Source organism: Bidens hawaiensis, unplaced genomic scaffold (genome assembly GCF_021521415.1).
Source record: "Bidens hawaiensis isolate Kalapana, Puna unplaced genomic scaffold, B.hawaiensis_p1.1 tig00000636_1, whole genome shotgun sequence".
NCBI lineage: Eukaryota > Viridiplantae > Streptophyta > Magnoliopsida > Asterales > Asteraceae > Bidens > Bidens hawaiensis.
In genome coordinates, this window is record NW_027491038.1 from 4,176,686 (window position 1) to 4,196,952 (window position 20,267).

Consider the following 20,267-nt stretch of genomic DNA (forward strand, 5'->3'; position numbering starts at 1 on the left):
TCATCTTCTTTGTAAGCAATTGAATAGTTGCTGAGTTCAGTCATCAGATGATAATATCTAGTGATGATATCATCAAGTGATTCATTTTTCAGATACTTGAAGACCGAGAATTGGGTTTTTAAAAGTTTAATTTTCGAGGCACGAATTCCCACATTGCCCTCAAACCGGTTCTCAAGTGCTTCCCAAAGCTCTCTAGCAGTTTTATACTTTCGGAAGGTGTGAAGTATCTCTTGTGGAAGAGCCATTGTAATTGCTGCATGAGCTTTGCTTTCTGCCTCATACATTTTCTTCTCCTTTTCTTCCATCTCTTTGTATTTCTTGATCTGATCACGACCTTCATACTCAGCAGTAGGTGGAATGTAACCATCTTGTATACACACCCACATCTTGGCATCTTGATACTTGACATATTGTTCAAAACGATCTTTCCACGCTACATAATCAGTTTTCTTAAGCATCTTAGGTGCCTTCGTAGCCGACCCCGCTTCTACTTCCATCTTTACCAGTTCAGTAATGTTTATCGAAGACATCTTTCTCAAAACTCAAAGAAATCCGAAAATCAAAAATTTTATTTTCAAACAGCTCTGTAGGCGAAGTTGTGGATAACTTCGCTTAAAACTTAACTTCGCGTGAATATGTAACTTCGCTCACTTTCTTAAATTCGCCGGATTGGCGAACTTGAGAATAACTTCGCTTAAGTTGAGCGAACTTGGGAGGTAGGCGAAGTTGTGGGTAACTTCGCTTGAGGTAAGCGAACTTGAAGAGGTAGGCGAAGTTGTTGATAACTTCGCTTAACCTTATATCTTCGCCGAAACCCTACTAACAGTGACGGCAACTTCGCCTGATGAACACGAAGTTTCTGCAGATTAGGTTTCTGGGTTTTTCGAGGTTTGTGAAGGTGTTATGGGTTGTTTAAGATTGTAGGAGGAGAGTATAGCACAAAAGCTCAGAAAACTCGTCCCGCGAATAGTCGAACGGAACGATTTCTATACCCGCGTGATAATCCCGAACCACACAATCGAGCAAATGCTCTGATACCAATTGTAGGTTCCCAACCGGATCTACACGAGATATCGCGTACTACGTAGGTGCGGAATCCCTACGTAAGACGTTACGAGTATAGAAAACAATACGAGCTAACACACGATACGATAACCAAACACACGTTGTATTCCTACCGTAAACACGTGATACTATGATCACCGGATACAAAACTCTCTGACTCGAATACACAAACTCTTAATCTATTAACTGATGTTGTTTAATAAGCCGTATACAAATGCTTATATAGACACGACAACTTCGCCTGGTATGTTCAGGCGAAGTTGTCCCTAACTTCGCTTGACTAACAAGTTCGCCCATATAAGCGAACTTGTTAGTAACTTCGCTTACATACAAAACTCAAATCTAACTAACACGATTACAGACACTCGACACTGAACTACTGACATCATGCACCAACAGGGCACATACGTCTCTTCGAGCGGGTCGGGGAATCAAATTGACTTCGACCTAAACTTGTCCGAAGGTCATTTGAAAGATCAAGGTTGTAAGGATCGTGGGAAAAAAACGGTTGTTGATGACGACTATAAAAAAGAAATTAAGGATTCGTCAAGTGGCCTTTTCTCGATTGGTGAAGCTCGACATAAAAGAAACCCTTTCAAGAGTTTGACTTTTCTAACCAAAGACTTTAGCCACCTACCATCATCCGACCAAGCGCTAATGGAGAAAGAAAAAGATCGTATTCAGAAGGAATTGGCGACACAAAAATAAAAACGCTATTTATATGTATTTTTTATTTTCCTTTTTATTTTTCTTTTTATTTATGTTTTAATGAAGTATTTTAATTTATAATTATGTGCATAACAAAAAATAAATAATAAATACAAAATTCAATCAAGCCCCGAATCACCTGGACCATTACACCCTCTGGGGCTTGGTTGAGAGGCTTGATCCAGGACCATGTCATCGCCTACGTGTTGGGTTTTAATTGGATCACTTAGGGCTCAACCAAGCCCGATTACCCTTAGCCTAAGGGGCTGTTTGGTTCATTCAGATCTGAATGAGTCAGATTTGAATGAGCATCTGTCCCATTCAGCAACAACAGTAAGTCTGAATGATTCAGACCTAATTTTAACCATTCAGATGTTTTTCTGTTTGGAACCAAACAGTCTGAAGTCTGAATGAATCAGATATTTACATCTGAATGGTTCCATTCATATGTAAACAAACAGCCCCTAAGCCTTTTCCTATTCTAGTCTTTAAATGCATAGAATGAGGGTCGTCAATGTGTGTGAGGCCCGTCTGTGAAAGTTGAAAAACCAGTCGTCGAATGACCGGAGAAAATTAAATGAATAAACATAAGAAACATCTAATCATCAACTTGATAAAAATGGGATTAATATTCATTTATTTTGTCATTCAGGCAAACTTATTTCCATCCTATGATATTATAAGCGTACATAGAGCTGACACCATAGTGAACGTATTTACTTAATTTGAACATTAACTATTACATGGTTTTAAGCAATTTGTTGTGCATAATTCAAAACTACTGTAGCAGCTAGTGATCGTATCATTACATGAACAACATCACTCGGGTTTGAAACCAGGCACATTATCAATCTCTTTGCAAATGTACCAACCGGACTGGGGTTCTAGGTTAAAAACACCAGTCTCATGTCTTTGATTGCTCCCAATTCTTATGCCTGCATATATATGAGTTAATTAAGGAAGATCTATCAACGGAATTATGTTATCATATTATTCCAATGTATGTTGCGAGAATAAATATGTCCAACTTACAATCGAGAAACGAGATGAAACCTAGACTGAAAATAATAAAATATGGGATAACTAACTTCAACATCTTGGTTCGTATGAATGTCTTTTCTTTTGTATGGCTTATAAAAAGGCAATGCAAAGTTAGTCTCTACTACACATGAGATGAAGAGTTACTTATATGTAGTAAATAGGATTATTTATGTAAATTTTAAATTAATGGCGGAGTTAATTAAGATATTGAATGATTTGTTTGTAACTTAAATTGTAATTATAGATCGATTGTAACGTTCTTTTTATTATTATTATTTTTTCGAAAGGCGGCAATTTATTTAGTAACTCTTTTTTATTATATTGATGTCTTATTTATGATCATAACCTTCTACTTTTAATTTATTATTTACCTTAGTTAATTACATTTTAGCCATAATTTCATCTGAAAACACTTGGTTAAGTCGATTTTTTTCTAAAAAAATGTTGGTGAAAAAGCTATATACCAAAATAGTGTCAATTGAAAATAATTATCAAACTAATGTTATTGACAAACTTTTTGTTTTCTCACTTCTAATTTTATTAGATTAAACTAAGGTAAACTGAGGCCTTTCTTCTAATTATTTTAAAAGCTATTAGTCTATTACCCAAAGTAATGTTGTTTCAAACTTTCAGTATAAGAGTTCAGACTTTTATTTAAAAAAATGTTTTGGAAAGCTATAAAAACTATAACATCTAAGAAAAGACTTTTATAAAGAAAGAGTATGAATTCGTTGAAAAAAAAAAAGAACAAAGGTATAATTTTATAGGGAAAAATTAACGTATAAATGAAATTAACGTGTTAAATGTGAAAATCAAATAGAGTAATTATATATACAAGAATTCTGTAATTACATTTGTATTTAATCAAAACCCTACCTTTATAACATATATATCATCATTAATAAAATAAAATGAAAAGAGAGATATGGGTCCATTTTTGTTTATCTAATAAATTGAAGTGAGAAACAAAAAGTTGTTAACAACACTAGTTTGATAAATATTTTTTCAACAAATACTATTTTGGTAAATAGTTTTTTTCACTAAGACTCTATTGAGAACAAACTCTAAAGTTTCTACATAAGACCCTCTGTAGTGGGGCGCTTCCCACCCTCAAGGCGCCTCAAAGCCACGGGAACACCGCCCCCGGGGCTCCTTGGGTGCTTTGGAGGGGGGGGGGGGTTGCTCCCCACACAACGCCGGTAACCCTTTGTTTTGTGCCTTGAATTTCACATTTGGTCAAATCTATCCGTTGTTCAACGGCTCAATTTATAAAAAAAAATCAATTATTTTCCTATAGATATAACCAATCTAAACTTTTTATAACAATCTCTACAAATTCCTCATATTTTTAAACTCTCTCTACAAACTTTACACTGCATTCTCGGGTTTAAAATAGAAGAAAAAAAATGATAAGATTGGATAGAGAAAAAAAGGAAAAGAAATTATATACTTAAAAAGCATTCTCGAGTTAAAAGAAAGTGTTTATTACATTTTTGAGTTAGATTGGAAGGAAAAGATAAGAAAAAAAAATTTGTAACTTTACAATTATGTCCTTATAGCAACATGGAAAAGATAATTAAGATAAGGTAAATTGGTAATATGGTAATGGGATATAAACTTTCCTTCACAATTCGGCCATATTTGGCAGGAAAGTTTTGAAGTAAAAAAGACTTAATTTTTCCTTCCATTCTCTTTCTTTTCTTTTAATGAAAAAACTCAAGAATGAAAAAAGAAAAATTTTCTTATCTTTTCTTTTCCAATCCCTTAAATAAAAAACTCAAGAATGTAGTGTTATATTCAAAGCACCAACAAAATGGATTCTCCCTCCTCGTCCGACATCATCAATCGATATTTGCAAATTAACGAGCACACGGCCGAAGACGAGGCGGCGATTACAAGTGCAGTTGCGCTTGCTGCAAAGTATATTCAATATGTTTATTCTCCTCCTTAGCCGGTTTTGTGAAGAGAATATGTTGAATGAGACCGTGAGGGCGCCAACAAGCGTTTGATGGACGACTATTTTGTTGACTCGCCAACATACAAGAACTCGAAAACTTTTAGACGTCGTTTCCGGATATCAAAACGTTTATTTTTGCGCATTGCCAGTTATTTGGAGTGCGGGTATGATTACTTTAAGCAAAAACAAGACGCACTAGGGCTGTTAGGATTCAATATCCAGAGGTGTACGTCAGCATTACCCGTGCTCGTCTACGGAACCACGACCGACATCAACGACGAGTACTTAAAAATGACAGAAAAAATGACACTAGGCACCTTGGAGTATTTTTTTCCCAAGGTATTTATTAAACTTTATACTGCGTTTATTAAACTATTAAAACATTATTTGCGTTTATTTTTAATACTTTTATTTAATAATTCTAATACGGGCATAATAAAACTGTACGGTGAATGTTATCTTAGAAAACCCATTTGGCAAGACCTACAACGGGTTACCCAGTGCATGAAAGGGAACATGGTTTACCCATTATGATCGGGAGTATAGATTGCATGCATTGGAAGTGGGGTAACTGTCTAACTGCATGGCAAGGTCAATATACACATGGTGACCAGAAAGTACCAACGGTGAGTCTTTAAGCAGTCACTTCGTACGACCTTTGGGTTTGGTCGGCCTACTTTGGCAACCCCAGGTCCAACAACGATATAAACGTTTTGGAGGCGTCGTCCCTGGTAGAGAATTACATCTCCGCTACTGCACCAGTTGCATTGTTTTGGGCTAACGATAACTTTTACCCAGACGAATTTTGTTTGGATGATGGGATATATCCGGAATATTCTATTATTATCAAAACGTTTAGATACCCAATTGATGAAAAGAGAAATTATTATAAGAAAGTACAAGAATCTTCGCGAAAGGACATTGAGAGGTGTTTCGGGGTTCTTCGCCAACGTTGACATCACGTTAAAAAATCCGTGTCGTGCATGGACATTGGAAAAATGAGAGATGTTATGTATACGTGTATCATATTGCATAAAATGATTTTAGAAGATGACAGGAGATCAATATGTCAACATTATATACCGGGGAATGTCCAACGATAACAACCTCAAGCAACCTATGGGGGAGAGGGTGCAAAATGCTTATCGAATGCATTCACGTGATATACATATTGAGATTTTTGGTTCAATATGTTTGGGCAGTTCAGCCAATTCGAGGCGAAGGTGAAAACATATCAAGACGATGGAGGCGAGGAAAGTGAAGACAAGATCGACGGAGACAAAGACGACAAAGAATATGAAAACAACGAAGAAGACGAAGACGAGTAATTCTAATTTTTTTTTAATTTTAATACAAAATGTATTTATTTTATTTAATAAAATGTTATTTTGATTATTTTAAATAAAAAATAATGATGAGGTAATGATTGCAAGAAGTTCCATCCACTACACCCCTTTTAGACCATGTGTAGTCATAAAGACTCACCCCAGGCGTTAAGCGCCACGTGGCGCCCAGCCAGAGTTATGGTTTTTTTACAAAAACAGGGTGTAGTCATAAAGCCTCACCCCTGTCGTATGAAGCAATCGCTTGAAGGCTGACCGTTGGTCCCTTTTGGTCACCTCGTGTGTATTGACCTCGCCATGCAGTTGGACAATTAGCCCATTCCCAATGCATGCAATCTACACTCCCTATCATGTCGGGTAAACCATGCACCCTTGTATGTGCCTCGTAAAGACGTTGTAGATCGTTCAAGTTGGGCTCTTTCAGATAATGTGGTCCATATAGTTTCAATATTCCTATATTTTACACAACTTTTATAAAATAATTGATTAAAGTAAACAAATGATATAATTATTTAAAAAAAACGAAACGTATCGTAAAAAAAATACTCCAAGGTGTCCCGAGTTGTTTTATCGACCGTCTTTAAATACTCGTCGTTGATGTCGGCCGTGTTTCTGTAGGCGAGTACGCGTACAGCTAACGTAACCTTCTGAATATCTGTGAATCCTATCGTCCCTCGACCATCCGGCTTTTGCTTAAGTAATCAAGCTCCCGCTCCAAATCATTGGTGATGTGCGTAAATAAATTTTTAGACATCCGAAAGCGACGCCTAAAGGTCTTCGGGTTCTTGTATCTCGGCGAGTCGCATAAGTAACCCGCCATCAACCGGTTGTTGGGTTCCGTACAATCTCGTTCGATATATGCTCTTATTGAAACGGGGGTGGTGGAGAGCTAATCGCACTCGTAACAGAACTCATATAAGTTGTTGCGAGCACAATCGCAGTCGTAACCACCTCTTCCTCCACCTCGTCTTCGGCTTGTTGGTCGGGCCCGAAAAACCGATTATATATAGAAGTAGGAGAATCCATTTATAGGAAAGTTGGTGTGAAGAAATATAGAGTAGAAAGAAAGATTTTATAAATTTGATGAGTTTTGATTGGGGATGAAGTTGATTAATCTATAGAATTTTTTTTATTAATGGTCATATGACCGTTGGAATTGAATAATGTTTTTTTTTTAATTTTCGTTCATTTATCCGTGTTATACACAAAACACTTAAAAAAAATTTGTTACCCCAAAACGCCCCGCGGGGGGTGGGGGGGGGGCGTTATAGGGCGTTATAGCCTAAAATGCCTCCGAGGAAGCCACACTACGCTTGGTCTTAGCCAAAAAAACTCATGTGCTGACGTGGCGTCACATGTTGCACAACCCCGACCAGTTCAGCCGGTCTGACCGGGATTCCATCACTAACCAATCCGGTTCTATGTAGCTCACCCCCGCTATTCAAAAAAGTGGCTGGTTCGAACCTGTCCAACCGAAGAGCTGGACTAGTTGAACCGGCATACTATTGAGAAAAAATGTATTTTTTTTATTTTATATTTTTTCAGCCTTAAACGTCATTTTTGAGGTGAAATTTGTTCGGCCGACGAACCGGTAACTGGTATCCTGTCCGGTTCGCTGTGTGATTCAATTATAAAAAACATTTGTCAAGTCATCTAATGTCAGACTCCTTCTACACCCACATGGATAGAACAAAATTCATTTCCGTGATTTCACTATCTTAAACCCAATCCCACATGCTTACATAACAATCCCCACAAGGCCACAATTCTCAGCCTCATATTATCTTCAACAATCACACCCACACCATGCTCTAACCTTCCTTCCTTTTCCAACAATGACCTCATCAATGGCTTTCTTCTCCACCACACCACCAACTACCCGTCTTCCTTCTTTCTCTTCATCCTCCAAAACCCAGTTCCCAATTACCCCATTTCACTCTCTTCTTCCTCAAAGGCACCTGCTTTCTGTACCCGTTAGAGCCACTGATAATGGGTCTGGAGCAGCCATTGTTGTGGAGGAGAAGAAAGACACGGAAGGTGATTCGCTTGGAAACGGAGCTCCGGTGGCGGCTACGGTGGAGGAAGTTGGTGTGAAATTTGAAGATCCGAAATGGGTTTCTGGGACTTGGGATTTGAAGCAGTTTCAGAAAGATGGAGTTACTGACTGGGATGCGGTTATTGATGCTGGTGAGTTTTTGCACACCGGGTGTTTGATTAACGCCCTGTTATTGAGTTTTTTTAAGGGGAGAAAGAAAAGGAAAACTAAGGATAGTTACAAGTGTTCTTTTGAGTTTTTTTTGGATGAAAAGGAAAGGAGTAGGAGGAGTTAGAGGGATTAAATTAATTTATTTTCCCAACAAGTTATCCTCCTAGAAATATGATGATTACTAAGAATAACTATTTTTCAACATAAACTCAAGAACACACCTAATTAAAAAAAAAATTCTTCCATTCTTTTCCCTTTCTTATCCTTTCCTTTTCTTTCTTTGGTTAAAAAACTCAAAAACAAGACGCAAATGCTTCAATGATATTTTGTTGATAATATGATTGGTTTCAGTGGAGTTGGGGTTTATTTAGGATGCATTTTATTGCATTTACATGAATTAAAACAAAATTACTTCAAATTGTGGATAGAAAACCTTGAATTTCATAGTCCTTAATTGTTCCTAAATTCCTGCACAAAATTAACTGGACTAGCGATTAATTGGGAATCGGGATTAATCGGATTGAAATTTAGATGTAAATTTTCGAATATACATATATATACTAATTTTTTTTTTATAAAAATTTCAATTTTGACCGATTTTGACCAAATCGGTGACTAGTCTTTGGGCTACTGATTAAAGAGTAATAGGTGATTAATTGGCACCTAGGCGCGATTTTACAACTATGCATTTAACAAAATACAACAAGAAATTGAGCGTTTGGTTTTGATTTTGCCAAAATCCAACACTGGTTTAACCAATTGAGCATCATTGATGTTGTTGGAAATTTTAATAATATGTTTATTGTTACTATTTTCCAGAGGTTAAAAGGAGGAAATGGCTTGAAGACAATCCAGAATCTTCCAACAATGACTTCCCTGTAGTTTTTGATACCTCCATTATTCCATGGTGGGCATGGATCAAACGGTTCCATCTTCCTGAGGCCGAATTACTCAATGGTTAGCACATCTTCCTGTTTACATAACATTAAGTTACTTGTTCTTCAATCACACATTTAAGTATTGACCATTGTGTTGCAGGCCGAGCTGCAATGGTAGGGTTCTTCATGGCTTACTTTGTCGATAGTTTGACTGGGGTCGGTCTAGTTGACCAAATGGGAAATTTCTTTTGCAAAACACTTCTTTTTGTAGCGGTAGCTGGTGTTCTTTTGATCCGAAAGAATGAGGATATTGAAACGTTAAAGAAACTGATCGATGAGACTACTTTTTATGACAAGCAGTGGCAAGCGACTTGGCAAGACGAGAAGAAAAATTAGTAAGAGTGGATAAAGTTTAAATCTTTATGATAAAGTTTGAATCTTTAATGTTTGTTGTAGATCAATTTTCTTGTAGCTTATGTTTTGATGCTTTAATGGTGTTTATCTAATGTTGTATTTGGATGAGTATAAGATCACAGCAATTATGTGGTTGAATTTGTTTCTTGGTTGTGTTGGTTAATGGCTGATGGGTTGTACTTAGGAGCAGGAAGTACAAACCCACTATTGCATAGAAAAAAACAAATTATGGTTTGGTGCCATAATCTTTTTATATATTGAGATGTGCTAGTTAGACCATTAAAATGGGTGTTTTTAAAATCGTGGTGGGTCTATTTATTTACTTCATTGCATAAGTCATCAGCATCACAAAATATAAAATTTTAAGACAGAAGCTTGGTTTTCAACTTATATATTCAGTTCAGTTTTTTTGTGTATTATTATCTGAGAACTTTAAGACAATATATCAGTCTTTACAACATGACCATCGTGTCATTTTCGTCCACTCCATAATCGAAGATAAAAAGTAGCTTATTATATTTCTACTTATTTATTGAGTCTGTCTTATCTGAGATGTCTATATATAATCTCTCTCTACGTGAGGTTTAACTGTGATGATGAAGAGTGGTAGATTTAGATTGTAAATGACATGTTGTAAAAAAAAGTTGTTTCTGGTGGACTTTTTATCTTTTATGAGGATATATTGAAATTTTAGGGTGTGGAGTTGGCAAGCAGGTGGTATGGGTGAGGGTGAGGGTGGGGGTGATCGGTGGGCGCAGCCGCCTACGTGGCTCGCGAACACCGCTACACCCCTCAGGTGATCGGGGGCGCGGTTGGCCGTCATGGCTGGGACTACGGGGCTAACTAGCCGTTGGAGACGTTGGTTGACTGGTCAACCTATCCGTTGGCCAGTCAAATAAATAAATATATATATATATATATATATATATATATTACCTATAAATACAAGTCCACACTTTCTATAAAAACTCAAACAACACATTCTCTCTACCAAAACTTCTCTTTATCTTCATATTTATAAATGGCATCGTCGTCATCGTCTTCGTCTTCCTATTCTACCGAAGAAGACGAACTCATTTGTCAAGCGGTTCAAACGACGGTAAGCTTTTTGAGAGATCAAAATCCCCCCCAAGTCCCATTGTTCCGGCAACCACGTATTCGTGATCGAAAGACCGCTAACGAAACTTTGATACGTCACTATTTTAGTCCCAATCCCACATATGGCGAGGATAGTTTTAGAACCCGTTTTCGAATTACTAGACGATTATTCATGCGTCTAGCAAATGACTTGCCGGAGCACTTTGAGTATTTTCAACAAAGGGATGACGCTAGAGGTAAGCCTGGGTTCACGGCTACTCAAAAAATTACCGCCGCTCTTCGGCAACTAGCGTATGGTGTTGGATCGGACATGTTGGACAAGTATCTACAAATGGCTAAAAAGACCGGACACGATGCGCTTAACCACTTTTGTAGAGGTATATATTTTTTACATAACTTATATCGCCATACAAGCGGAGATATATTTTTTTACGTTTGTTTATATATTTTTTAAATATTTACATAACTTATATAATTTTAATAATTATATTTAGGGGTCATATCGCTATACAAGCGGAGATACTTACGTAGACCAACAATGTATGATATCCAACGCATATACGAGGTGCACGGTGAAAAGCATGGTTTCCCCGGGATGCTCGGTAGCCTTGATTGTATGCATGTTGGTTGGGCTATGTGTCCTACTGCTTGGCGAGGTCAATTCCATCGAGGTGATCACCTCGGCCCTACTATTGTACTTGAGGCGGTGGCGTCATAGGATCTTTGGTTTTGGCATGCGTTCTTTGGGGTTTCCGGGTCTATTAATGACCTCAATGTTATCGATCAGTCACCGATAATCGATGACCTTATCAACGGGATTGAACCCCCTCAAGCTTTTTTTGCAAACGGAGAACATTTCAAGTACGGGTACTACCTCGTTGATGGTGTTTACAATGAATGGGTGATACTTGTTCAACCTTACGCGTCTCCAGTTTCTGACAAATGAAAGTACTTCACGAAGAAACAAGAATCGGCAAGGAAAGATATTGAAAGGGCGTTTGGAGTCCTAAAGAAAATATGGGCAATGTTGGCGAATCCAATAAGATTTTGGACAAGGGAGAAGATAACGGAAGTCGTCATCACGTGTATAATCCTACATAACATGGTACTAGAAGACGAGGGTCAAGCTATTTGTCAAAACTACCAAGGTGGAATCGTCGATCACCAATGAACAACAACTTGACAACATAAATATTATCAAGAGCCGTGAGTTACACGGCAACGTTCGGCATGAGTTGGTCAAGCATTTGTGGGATAAAAGACCCGATAATCTTGTATTAGACTAGTATCAATGTAATGTTTTATATTATTATTAATGTAATGTTTTATATCATTATTAATGTAATGTTTTATATTATTATTTAATGTAGTATTTAAAATAATTAAATAAATAAAAAATTGGATAAAACCCCTGATCACCTGGACCACTACACCCTCTGGGGCTTGGTTGAGGGGCTTGAGCCATGGCCATGTCATCGCCTACGTGGCGCAAATATATTGGATCACTTGGGGCTCAACCAAGCCCCGTTACCCTTAGCCTTATATGACAAGTGAGATAGAGGTGATACCATGATAGAGAGAGAAAAAGAGGGTGAAAATTCGTATAAGAATTGATGGGATGAGATGGTATTGAAGTATAAAATAAAAAAAATGGTGGGATGGAAAGGTAATATAGCACAACACGACAGATTGATGCGAGAACACCATCCCCACATACGTTACCCCCTAATCTTCAGGTTGGCCGTCGATGACCTAATTAAGCACCGTTACCATTATCATTATCATCACCACCACCACCACCACCAAATTCATGTCCACATTGAGATAAAACATATTGAGTCACTTAGCAACTTGCATCATCTTTAAGATTCACCAAAAACAAGCAAAAACATCAGCGTCTTCATTGTCCCAAGTCTCTAGTAGCTTCGACCACCATCAACCATCAAACCACAAATCTAATAGTTCTTGCCACAAATTAACATAATATACGAATACGTACATATCATATAAGGAACTCGACCAAGTACTCAAAAAGTTACATTATATCATGTTGGTATTGAAACAATATCACACATCATTCAAATTTATTTTTGTTTGTTTGTGTTAATGTTGATAAATAGCTCACTCAGGAAATGATAATAATGCTTTTAAACTTATTGGTGTTTTGCTATGTTAAAGCATTCACAATGTACCTAGACTTGTGAAGTAAGCTCGTATTGATAGTTTAATCAATAGACTTCTTGTAGTCTAGTATAGCTGTTGGATAACTTCAACAACTCATTTTAAACATGAATTGTAACCGAACAGCCATTAGGCTATGCGTACTGGAGGGGCTACAAATTGGGCGAATTGTGACACGTGGTGCCCAGTCAGCAAAGAGTATGAATTTGTTTTTGGGGTGTAATGGTTTTGTAGGCCTATATATATCAAACACAATATAATAATAATAAAAACAAAAGGAAGTGAGGCGATAAAAACCCGTCGCCCCTCCCCCCACATTTCGCCCGACAATTCGCCTAGGGGCGGTGTTCGCGCCCAAATCACCCACTTGTCGTCTCTTTCCTCGCCCACTACGGATAATCTAAGAAAAGTAGTCCTATGAGAAAAGAGAGCAAAGTCCAAAGATTTAATTATAGTTTTTGGCTTTAACAATGTTCAATTTGTTGTGGATCAAAAAGAATATGCTATCTCAGAAGTATATATATATATTAATATATATATAGGGATATTATCAAGAGAGAACTCTTATTAAAGAGAGAACTAGAGAACTCCTCTTCACACCATTGATTTTAATAGATCAAGGGTTAAAAAAAGAGATAAGGAAAACATAGAAAGTGTTGGGTTTTTTATTGAGGGAGGGTAATAATGGAATTGACCAAAATAGAGTCTTTCTTTTCCCCCAATTCTCTCTCACTCATCGACGCCATCAGTTTTCTAGGGTTTTGGTTTATGTAATTTGATCGTCTATTTTGTGAGAATTGACTGCAAAATCAAGAACAAATCAGAAGAACACTAACAGGTAAATGATCATAATTGTTAATTTCATATATTAGAAGCGTTAATTAGGCAATAAAGCACAAACAGAGGCTATCTTGTTCGATATGCTCTGTTTTTTTTTTTTTTGCTTTTTTGTCTAATCGAATAGCAATATACCATCCTCAAACATTGAATTGTACATTGATCATAAACTAAAGCTAGGAACTATGCACATATTGATCGATTCATGTATTTTACACAATTTTTCGAGTATTACATATGTGTATTTTTACGTACTGTGTGTATATGAAATTGTGATGCATTACATAAATGCAGTGTTATTGTACTACATGCATATGCAGTGTTGATGCATTACGTATAGGCAATGCTTTATGCAGTATGTAACTGATGTATTTTACTGCATATTTAGGTTAATTATGTTGCATATATGTAGCGTTGAAAATAGTGATATTAATGTAATTGTATATGTTTAATTGTATTACATATGTGTAACATGTTTGAACCTATCAATGTTAATGTATCCACGTGCATGTTACTGCATCTTTTAGTTGTAATACTACATATTTTTCAGTTAGAGTGCATATATGTGGTATTTATTAGGGCTGTGCAAAGCTGATTACCGACCCGGTAAAGACCGACCCGGCCTGATAACCGAAAACTGCAAATAAATAAAACCGAAAACCGGACCTTTTAAGGCGGGTCGGGTATCGGTCTTAATTGGAATCGGTTTTCCGGTCTTAGAACAAAAACCAGACCGATATTATTTTCAGTTAACAGGTGGAGTATAATAACATGGCCTTTTTTCAGCTTGGAATTGGATATGTGTGTACCTTCTGTGGATGGATCTTTTGTTGATCTTGGTGTGAGCTCAAAAGATTCACACAAACATGATCAAATCTTCAGAACAAGTACCTTTTTTTGATTTTCAACGCCATTTATTCCAACCTCCAGGTACAACAAATATATAAAATTCTTATTCGAATTACTTAAGCTGATTAAATTCATCATCTCATATACATCATCACAATGTGAACTTATAATTAGGGAATCGATTCAATTCACTACGTATTTCTGCAATATTTTTTTGTAAGCGCACACCATCTGTTTGATGAAATGCCTGAGTCAAGTAACGATCATAATCGGTTATTCAGTTTTAGTCGGTTTTCAACGGACCTGACCAGAAACCGACCTGAAACCGATTGTGAATGATATTAAAGACCGCCTTTATAAGTTTGTAAATAGGGCCGGTCCGGGTTCAGGTTTTTCAGGCCGGTTCTTCGGGTTTTTTCGGGCCGGACCTAAATGTGCACACCCCTAGTATTTATACTGTTTATGTGCAGTGTATCTTGAAATTTTGATGATTATGTTAAAATCTAGAAAAAGGAAACTAAAAGTGAAATATGATATTTCTCTTTACAGTAATTATGTTTTCATCGTATTTTTTTGCACGCATCTATAGTCTTAAGTGGTTGAATTTACAGATTAATTAATATGTTGCTTAATTTTACTTACGGTGTGTTTTTTCTTGCATTTGAATTGATAACTTGTACTCATGTGGGGTAAAATTATATTGTCTTAATAATGCATATATGTATTACTTACACTGCATATAGGAACATACATAATCATATGTTTATTTTAATGACAATGCATATATAGTATAGATACGAAGTCAACAACGAGTTAAGAAGGAAACAAAAAAATGGAACAAGGGAAGATTATTGGACAACGAGGATGGGGTCGGTTCAGGAAACAAAGATGAAAATAACAAATTTGACGGTACTATTTAAATAAGTAACTGAAATTAATACATATATTAATGTGATTAGATACATTCGCATTGATGACATTACATGTATGTTGTAGTCACAAAGACCAAGAGGAGGTCAAAACGACCATATAAAGTGAAATAGGCAACATTGGCATACGGGGAATACGAGTCCGGCAAGGACGATGAGGACGAAGATGAAACAGCCTTACATGGTATGGTCTATAAAAGTTAGGATCACGTTAAATGTATATGCAGTTATGATGCTTACATATATGCAGTGATGTTATTATATATATATATGCAATGTAGATGCATACATATATGTAGCTCTGATGACATATACGTAAGGATGGCAAAAAAAAGCCCGCACCCGACGTGCATACTCAAAACCCGAAGCGTATGGGCCGGGTAAACGGATATGTGACCAAGTATGCGATCAATAAATAAATATTTTTCGGGTTCAGGTACGGGCATGGGATTCGACGATACCTGACCCTGTTACCGAAACATATATACCCGATTACCCGAAATATTTACTTTACATATTTTTAGTTTCCTATTTACGTAAACTTTAATCAATACCTAAGTACTTTATGTTTCCCGGCCTTATGAGTCTCCAGAATCTTTATCTCAACTTCAATTTCCCACTTATTGCCCAACCGCCCAACTTTTCAATTACCAAAACTCAAAATCCACTTTCATTTGCATATTTGCTCCTCTTTGCGTCATCACATGTAAACATTTAGTAGCTTTATATTTGATATTTTATGATGTATTGATGTTGCAATTACTAAATATCTAAAACTAAAATAATGGAAATGTACTTCGAAGTGATCGCGTGTAATTTTAAACAAACTAACGGGTATACCTGATGCCCGTGGATATGCTCGATATCTGATGGGTAACTAATCGAGAACTACTCAACTGGTAATGTGTCAGGCATGTGACACATTTTTTTAAATGGGTATGGGACTAGGATTACCAATACCTGGCCCGTTTCCATCGCTACATATACGAAACACACGTATGCATTGTTTATGTATTACACATATGCAGTATTTATTATCAATTACATGTATATATGTAGTGATATATTACACATATGCACTAATGTAGTGTTAATTGTAAAAATTAATTGTTGGCTTTAACGTATAAGCAGGTGATGAAGATCATAAAGAAATGAAGGTATAAACAAAAAAAAATGATGTGCTGGAAAAGAAGTCAGAGTTAAAGTAACCGATAGTGGAAAAAATAGTACATGGTTTAGAACATGAAGGGATTAAGCAAAAATAGTATATTTTGAAAGCTTGTGTATACTAATAAGTTGGAATTGTTTTGTTATTGTTTATATGGGCATGTTTAAAATATATGAAATTTGAATGGAATTATTCTTTGAGTTTGTATGCGAGTTGCTAGAATCGTACGTGTTATACCGACTTAAATATGAATATATATTAAATTAATTATATGTTCTGGTGTTAGTTGTTGTGTGATACACGAGGTTAAATATATCATAAACTATTTTAAAGCATATACGTGGTACAAATATACAACGTTTAGAATGTATGTAAAATGTAAATTATGTGGTGCATTCATGAAGTATATGTAAACTAAATATTGTGAATAAAATGCAAAGATACAATGTTCAAAATTCATAAAACATACAATAAAAATACATAATACAAGTAATTAAACCATGTAATGCACACGTGTAATACAAACATATAAGGTTAAATGAAGGTTACGAGTCGAGTATGAACCGTCCCCGGCTGATTACACCTCTAACTGATATGCGTTGAACCCATGCACAAACATTAATTGACTTATCACGCACATCAAGTTGACCTACACGCGACGTATGACACACTAAAACATACATGCATTATCGATGCATTTCATATATGCACTGTTGATATATTACCCATGTACATGGTCATCGTGAAGTGCATATATGCATTACTATTACACTATATTCGAGTAATACGAGTGTATTATCGATTCATTACATATATGCATTGTTGATGTATGGGACGAAACATATATGCAGTTTTGGTGTATTGCATATACGCAATACTGATGTACTGCGTATGTGCAATATTAGTATTGCAGTAACCTAATCACAATTGGTTCATAATTCTCCAAATTGACTCATCAAAACATCACATTGATTAACGAAATTGATACACACATACTCATAATCATTAATCGTCTCTCAATCAACCTTCAATTTCATTAATATAACTATAATTTTGATGATATCAGTCCATGTTTGACCAGCGAAGAACTCAAGTTCTTGGATCTGAAAATCAAATGACTAAATCATGAAATTGAACATTGAATTTGTCCCATATCATCTCGAAATCATTAGTATATCATCAATCACTCATCAATTCAAACAAATATATGATTTGGATCATCAATTTGTGATGACATATCGTGAAGACGAAAACAGGGGAAGCCGATCGTGTCTTGTTAATTTGATTAGATTGCATTTTTACAAGAATAACCCTCTACTTTGGAGTTCTCTAGTTCTCTCCTTAAGAAGGAGTTCTCTCTTGATCCTTTCCCTATATATATATATATATTAATGTATATCAGTGTTATAGAACTTGCTAGCCGCTAGTCCAAGCGATGCAATAGGTACTAACGATTAATCGAGATTATAAGGTTTTGAATTTATATGTAAAATTTTAATATACATATATATAAAATTTCCAAATTTGACCGATTTTGACCAAATAGTGATTAATCAGCGATTAGTCACTGGGATCATAATTAGTGATTAATCAGGAATCAATTGATACCTAGGCGGATTTTTATGACATATTTATGATTCATGTGAGTGGACTGTGGACGGTGTGTACTTAGGGCATATGTGTTTCACCATGAATGTCTTAATAAGTAATTGGAATCCTGATTGGATTGGATTGGATTGGATTTAATGGAATCCTATTAAAAATTACTAACATGTTTGGTTGAGTGGACTGTGGACGGTGTCTACTTAGGGCATATGTGTTTCACCATGAATGTCTTAATAAGTAATTGGAATCCTGATTGGATTGGATTGGATTGGATTGGATTGGATTGGATTTAATGGAATCCTATTAAAAATTACTAACATGTTTGGTTGTTAGATTTATAAATGGAATTGGAATGTGAAAGAACTCAAATGACAAAATTTTCCCTTAAATTAAAACCCCAGTCTTCATCGTATACCATCGTCTCCTTATTCTCCATCTCTGATCACAACGCAGAATCCGGCACCACCAAGTTATCGGTTGAAACGGCAGATGGTAGAACAATCGAACTGAATCGTAATCGATCCAAAATCGAAAATAGAACACAATGATCGATTGTTCATCTCGGTTGTCGATCTAGTTCCGCGTTCATCTACTCACCTCCGCACTGAACGCGACCGTGATATTTCAGTTTCAGTTCCGGCGAGCCGGCCGCTGGAGTATCCAGCGATGTGCAGCATATGAAATTTATGTTGGAGGATTTGTTCCTGTTGATGGTTTATGATTACGTTTAATTGAATCAAATGATTGGTTTTTGGATGAACACAAACTTTGATTATTTATTCACACTAATTTATGTTGGTTGACTTGGTTCAAGAACTTATTTATTTTCAGTTGAAAATGGGTCTTCAATGAGTACACAAGGTTGAAGACCGTATTTTAGTAACCCTCACACATTCCGTTGGAAAATTTAGAATTCCATCCCATATAGGAAGGAATGTTCAATTCCTTTGGTTGATGGAATTTGATGGATTATTTTCCAATTTCATATCCAACCAAACACCATTTGCATGGAAATTTAGCAATTCCAATTCCAGTTTCTCCACATTCTATGAACCAAACACGGCCTTAATTCTTGTTTCAAAAAGAATGCTCTAAAAGTTTATGGGCCTAAAGCAAGTATCTTTGATAGCCTGTCAAACTCAAACTTCTAAGCGGCCCGCCCGTCTATTAGCTTTGGTCCGTTTCACGATGGAACATCAGTTCCGCTAAGTATTTAATTTACACACTTTTTTCATAATTTTAGTCTAAAATCTACTATTATAATAAACAAAAATATTGTTGTGCCACATGGCACCTAATTGTCCTATTTTTGTGTCAAGTGGCATCGTTATTGTTTAACATTAGAAGTTAAAACTATCTTATTGAAACAATTAATAAATACTTTAAATATTCTATATTAATGATTTATCTATGATTTAATAGTAGTAAATAAAGTAAAAATAAAAAATGAAAGAATGTATGTAAAACTTTTGAAACTCATTTTAGTGTGTGTAAATTCGTGTTGTACGTTTTTAGTTTATTAGCGACCAATTTAGAATGTGTCACTATTTGTCTTTACTCTGAGCAATACGAGAAAATGGTTCATCTCACTTGATTGCTTTTTTACTTTTAATTCTATATAATAAAATTTTTTATATGTATTAATAACTTTTGCTATAGTGACATAATTCAACATTCAAGGAGAATAATTTATTGATGATGGAGCATATTAGTGCTCTTTCTTTAATATCTAATTATTATGTGAATTTTGATATGTCACATGTTAACTGATAGTGAAATTCATTGTGCTTATTATACTTCATTTGCAGGTAAGGTATTATACAAACTTGCATCAACTAGAGTTTCGGGCCAAACCGATATAAAAATATAGTTTTTGATCCTTGTAATACAGTGGTACTATAATGAGTTTTTGTTTATATTCATGAAGCAAAATTCATATCTTCTTGGAAGACTATCATTGTGTTGTCTATTACTGGAACAACACTCGT

General features: G+C 35.8%; 1 protein-coding gene across 1 annotated transcript; it reads left to right on the top strand.

Moving 5' to 3' along the window:
- The first annotated feature begins 7,827 nt into the window (after positions 1-7,827).
- On the top strand, positions 7,828-9,709 carry LOC143529352 (light-harvesting complex-like protein 3 isotype 2, chloroplastic). The gene is made up of 3 exons (XM_077025174.1): positions 7,828-8,301; positions 9,140-9,277; positions 9,359-9,709. The coding sequence occupies exons 1-3, from the start codon at positions 7,950-7,952 to the stop codon at positions 9,592-9,594; spliced, it is 726 nt and encodes a 241-aa protein (XP_076881289.1). The 5' UTR covers positions 7,828-7,949; the 3' UTR covers positions 9,595-9,709.
- The last annotated feature ends 10,558 nt before the right edge of the window (positions 9,710-20,267 follow it).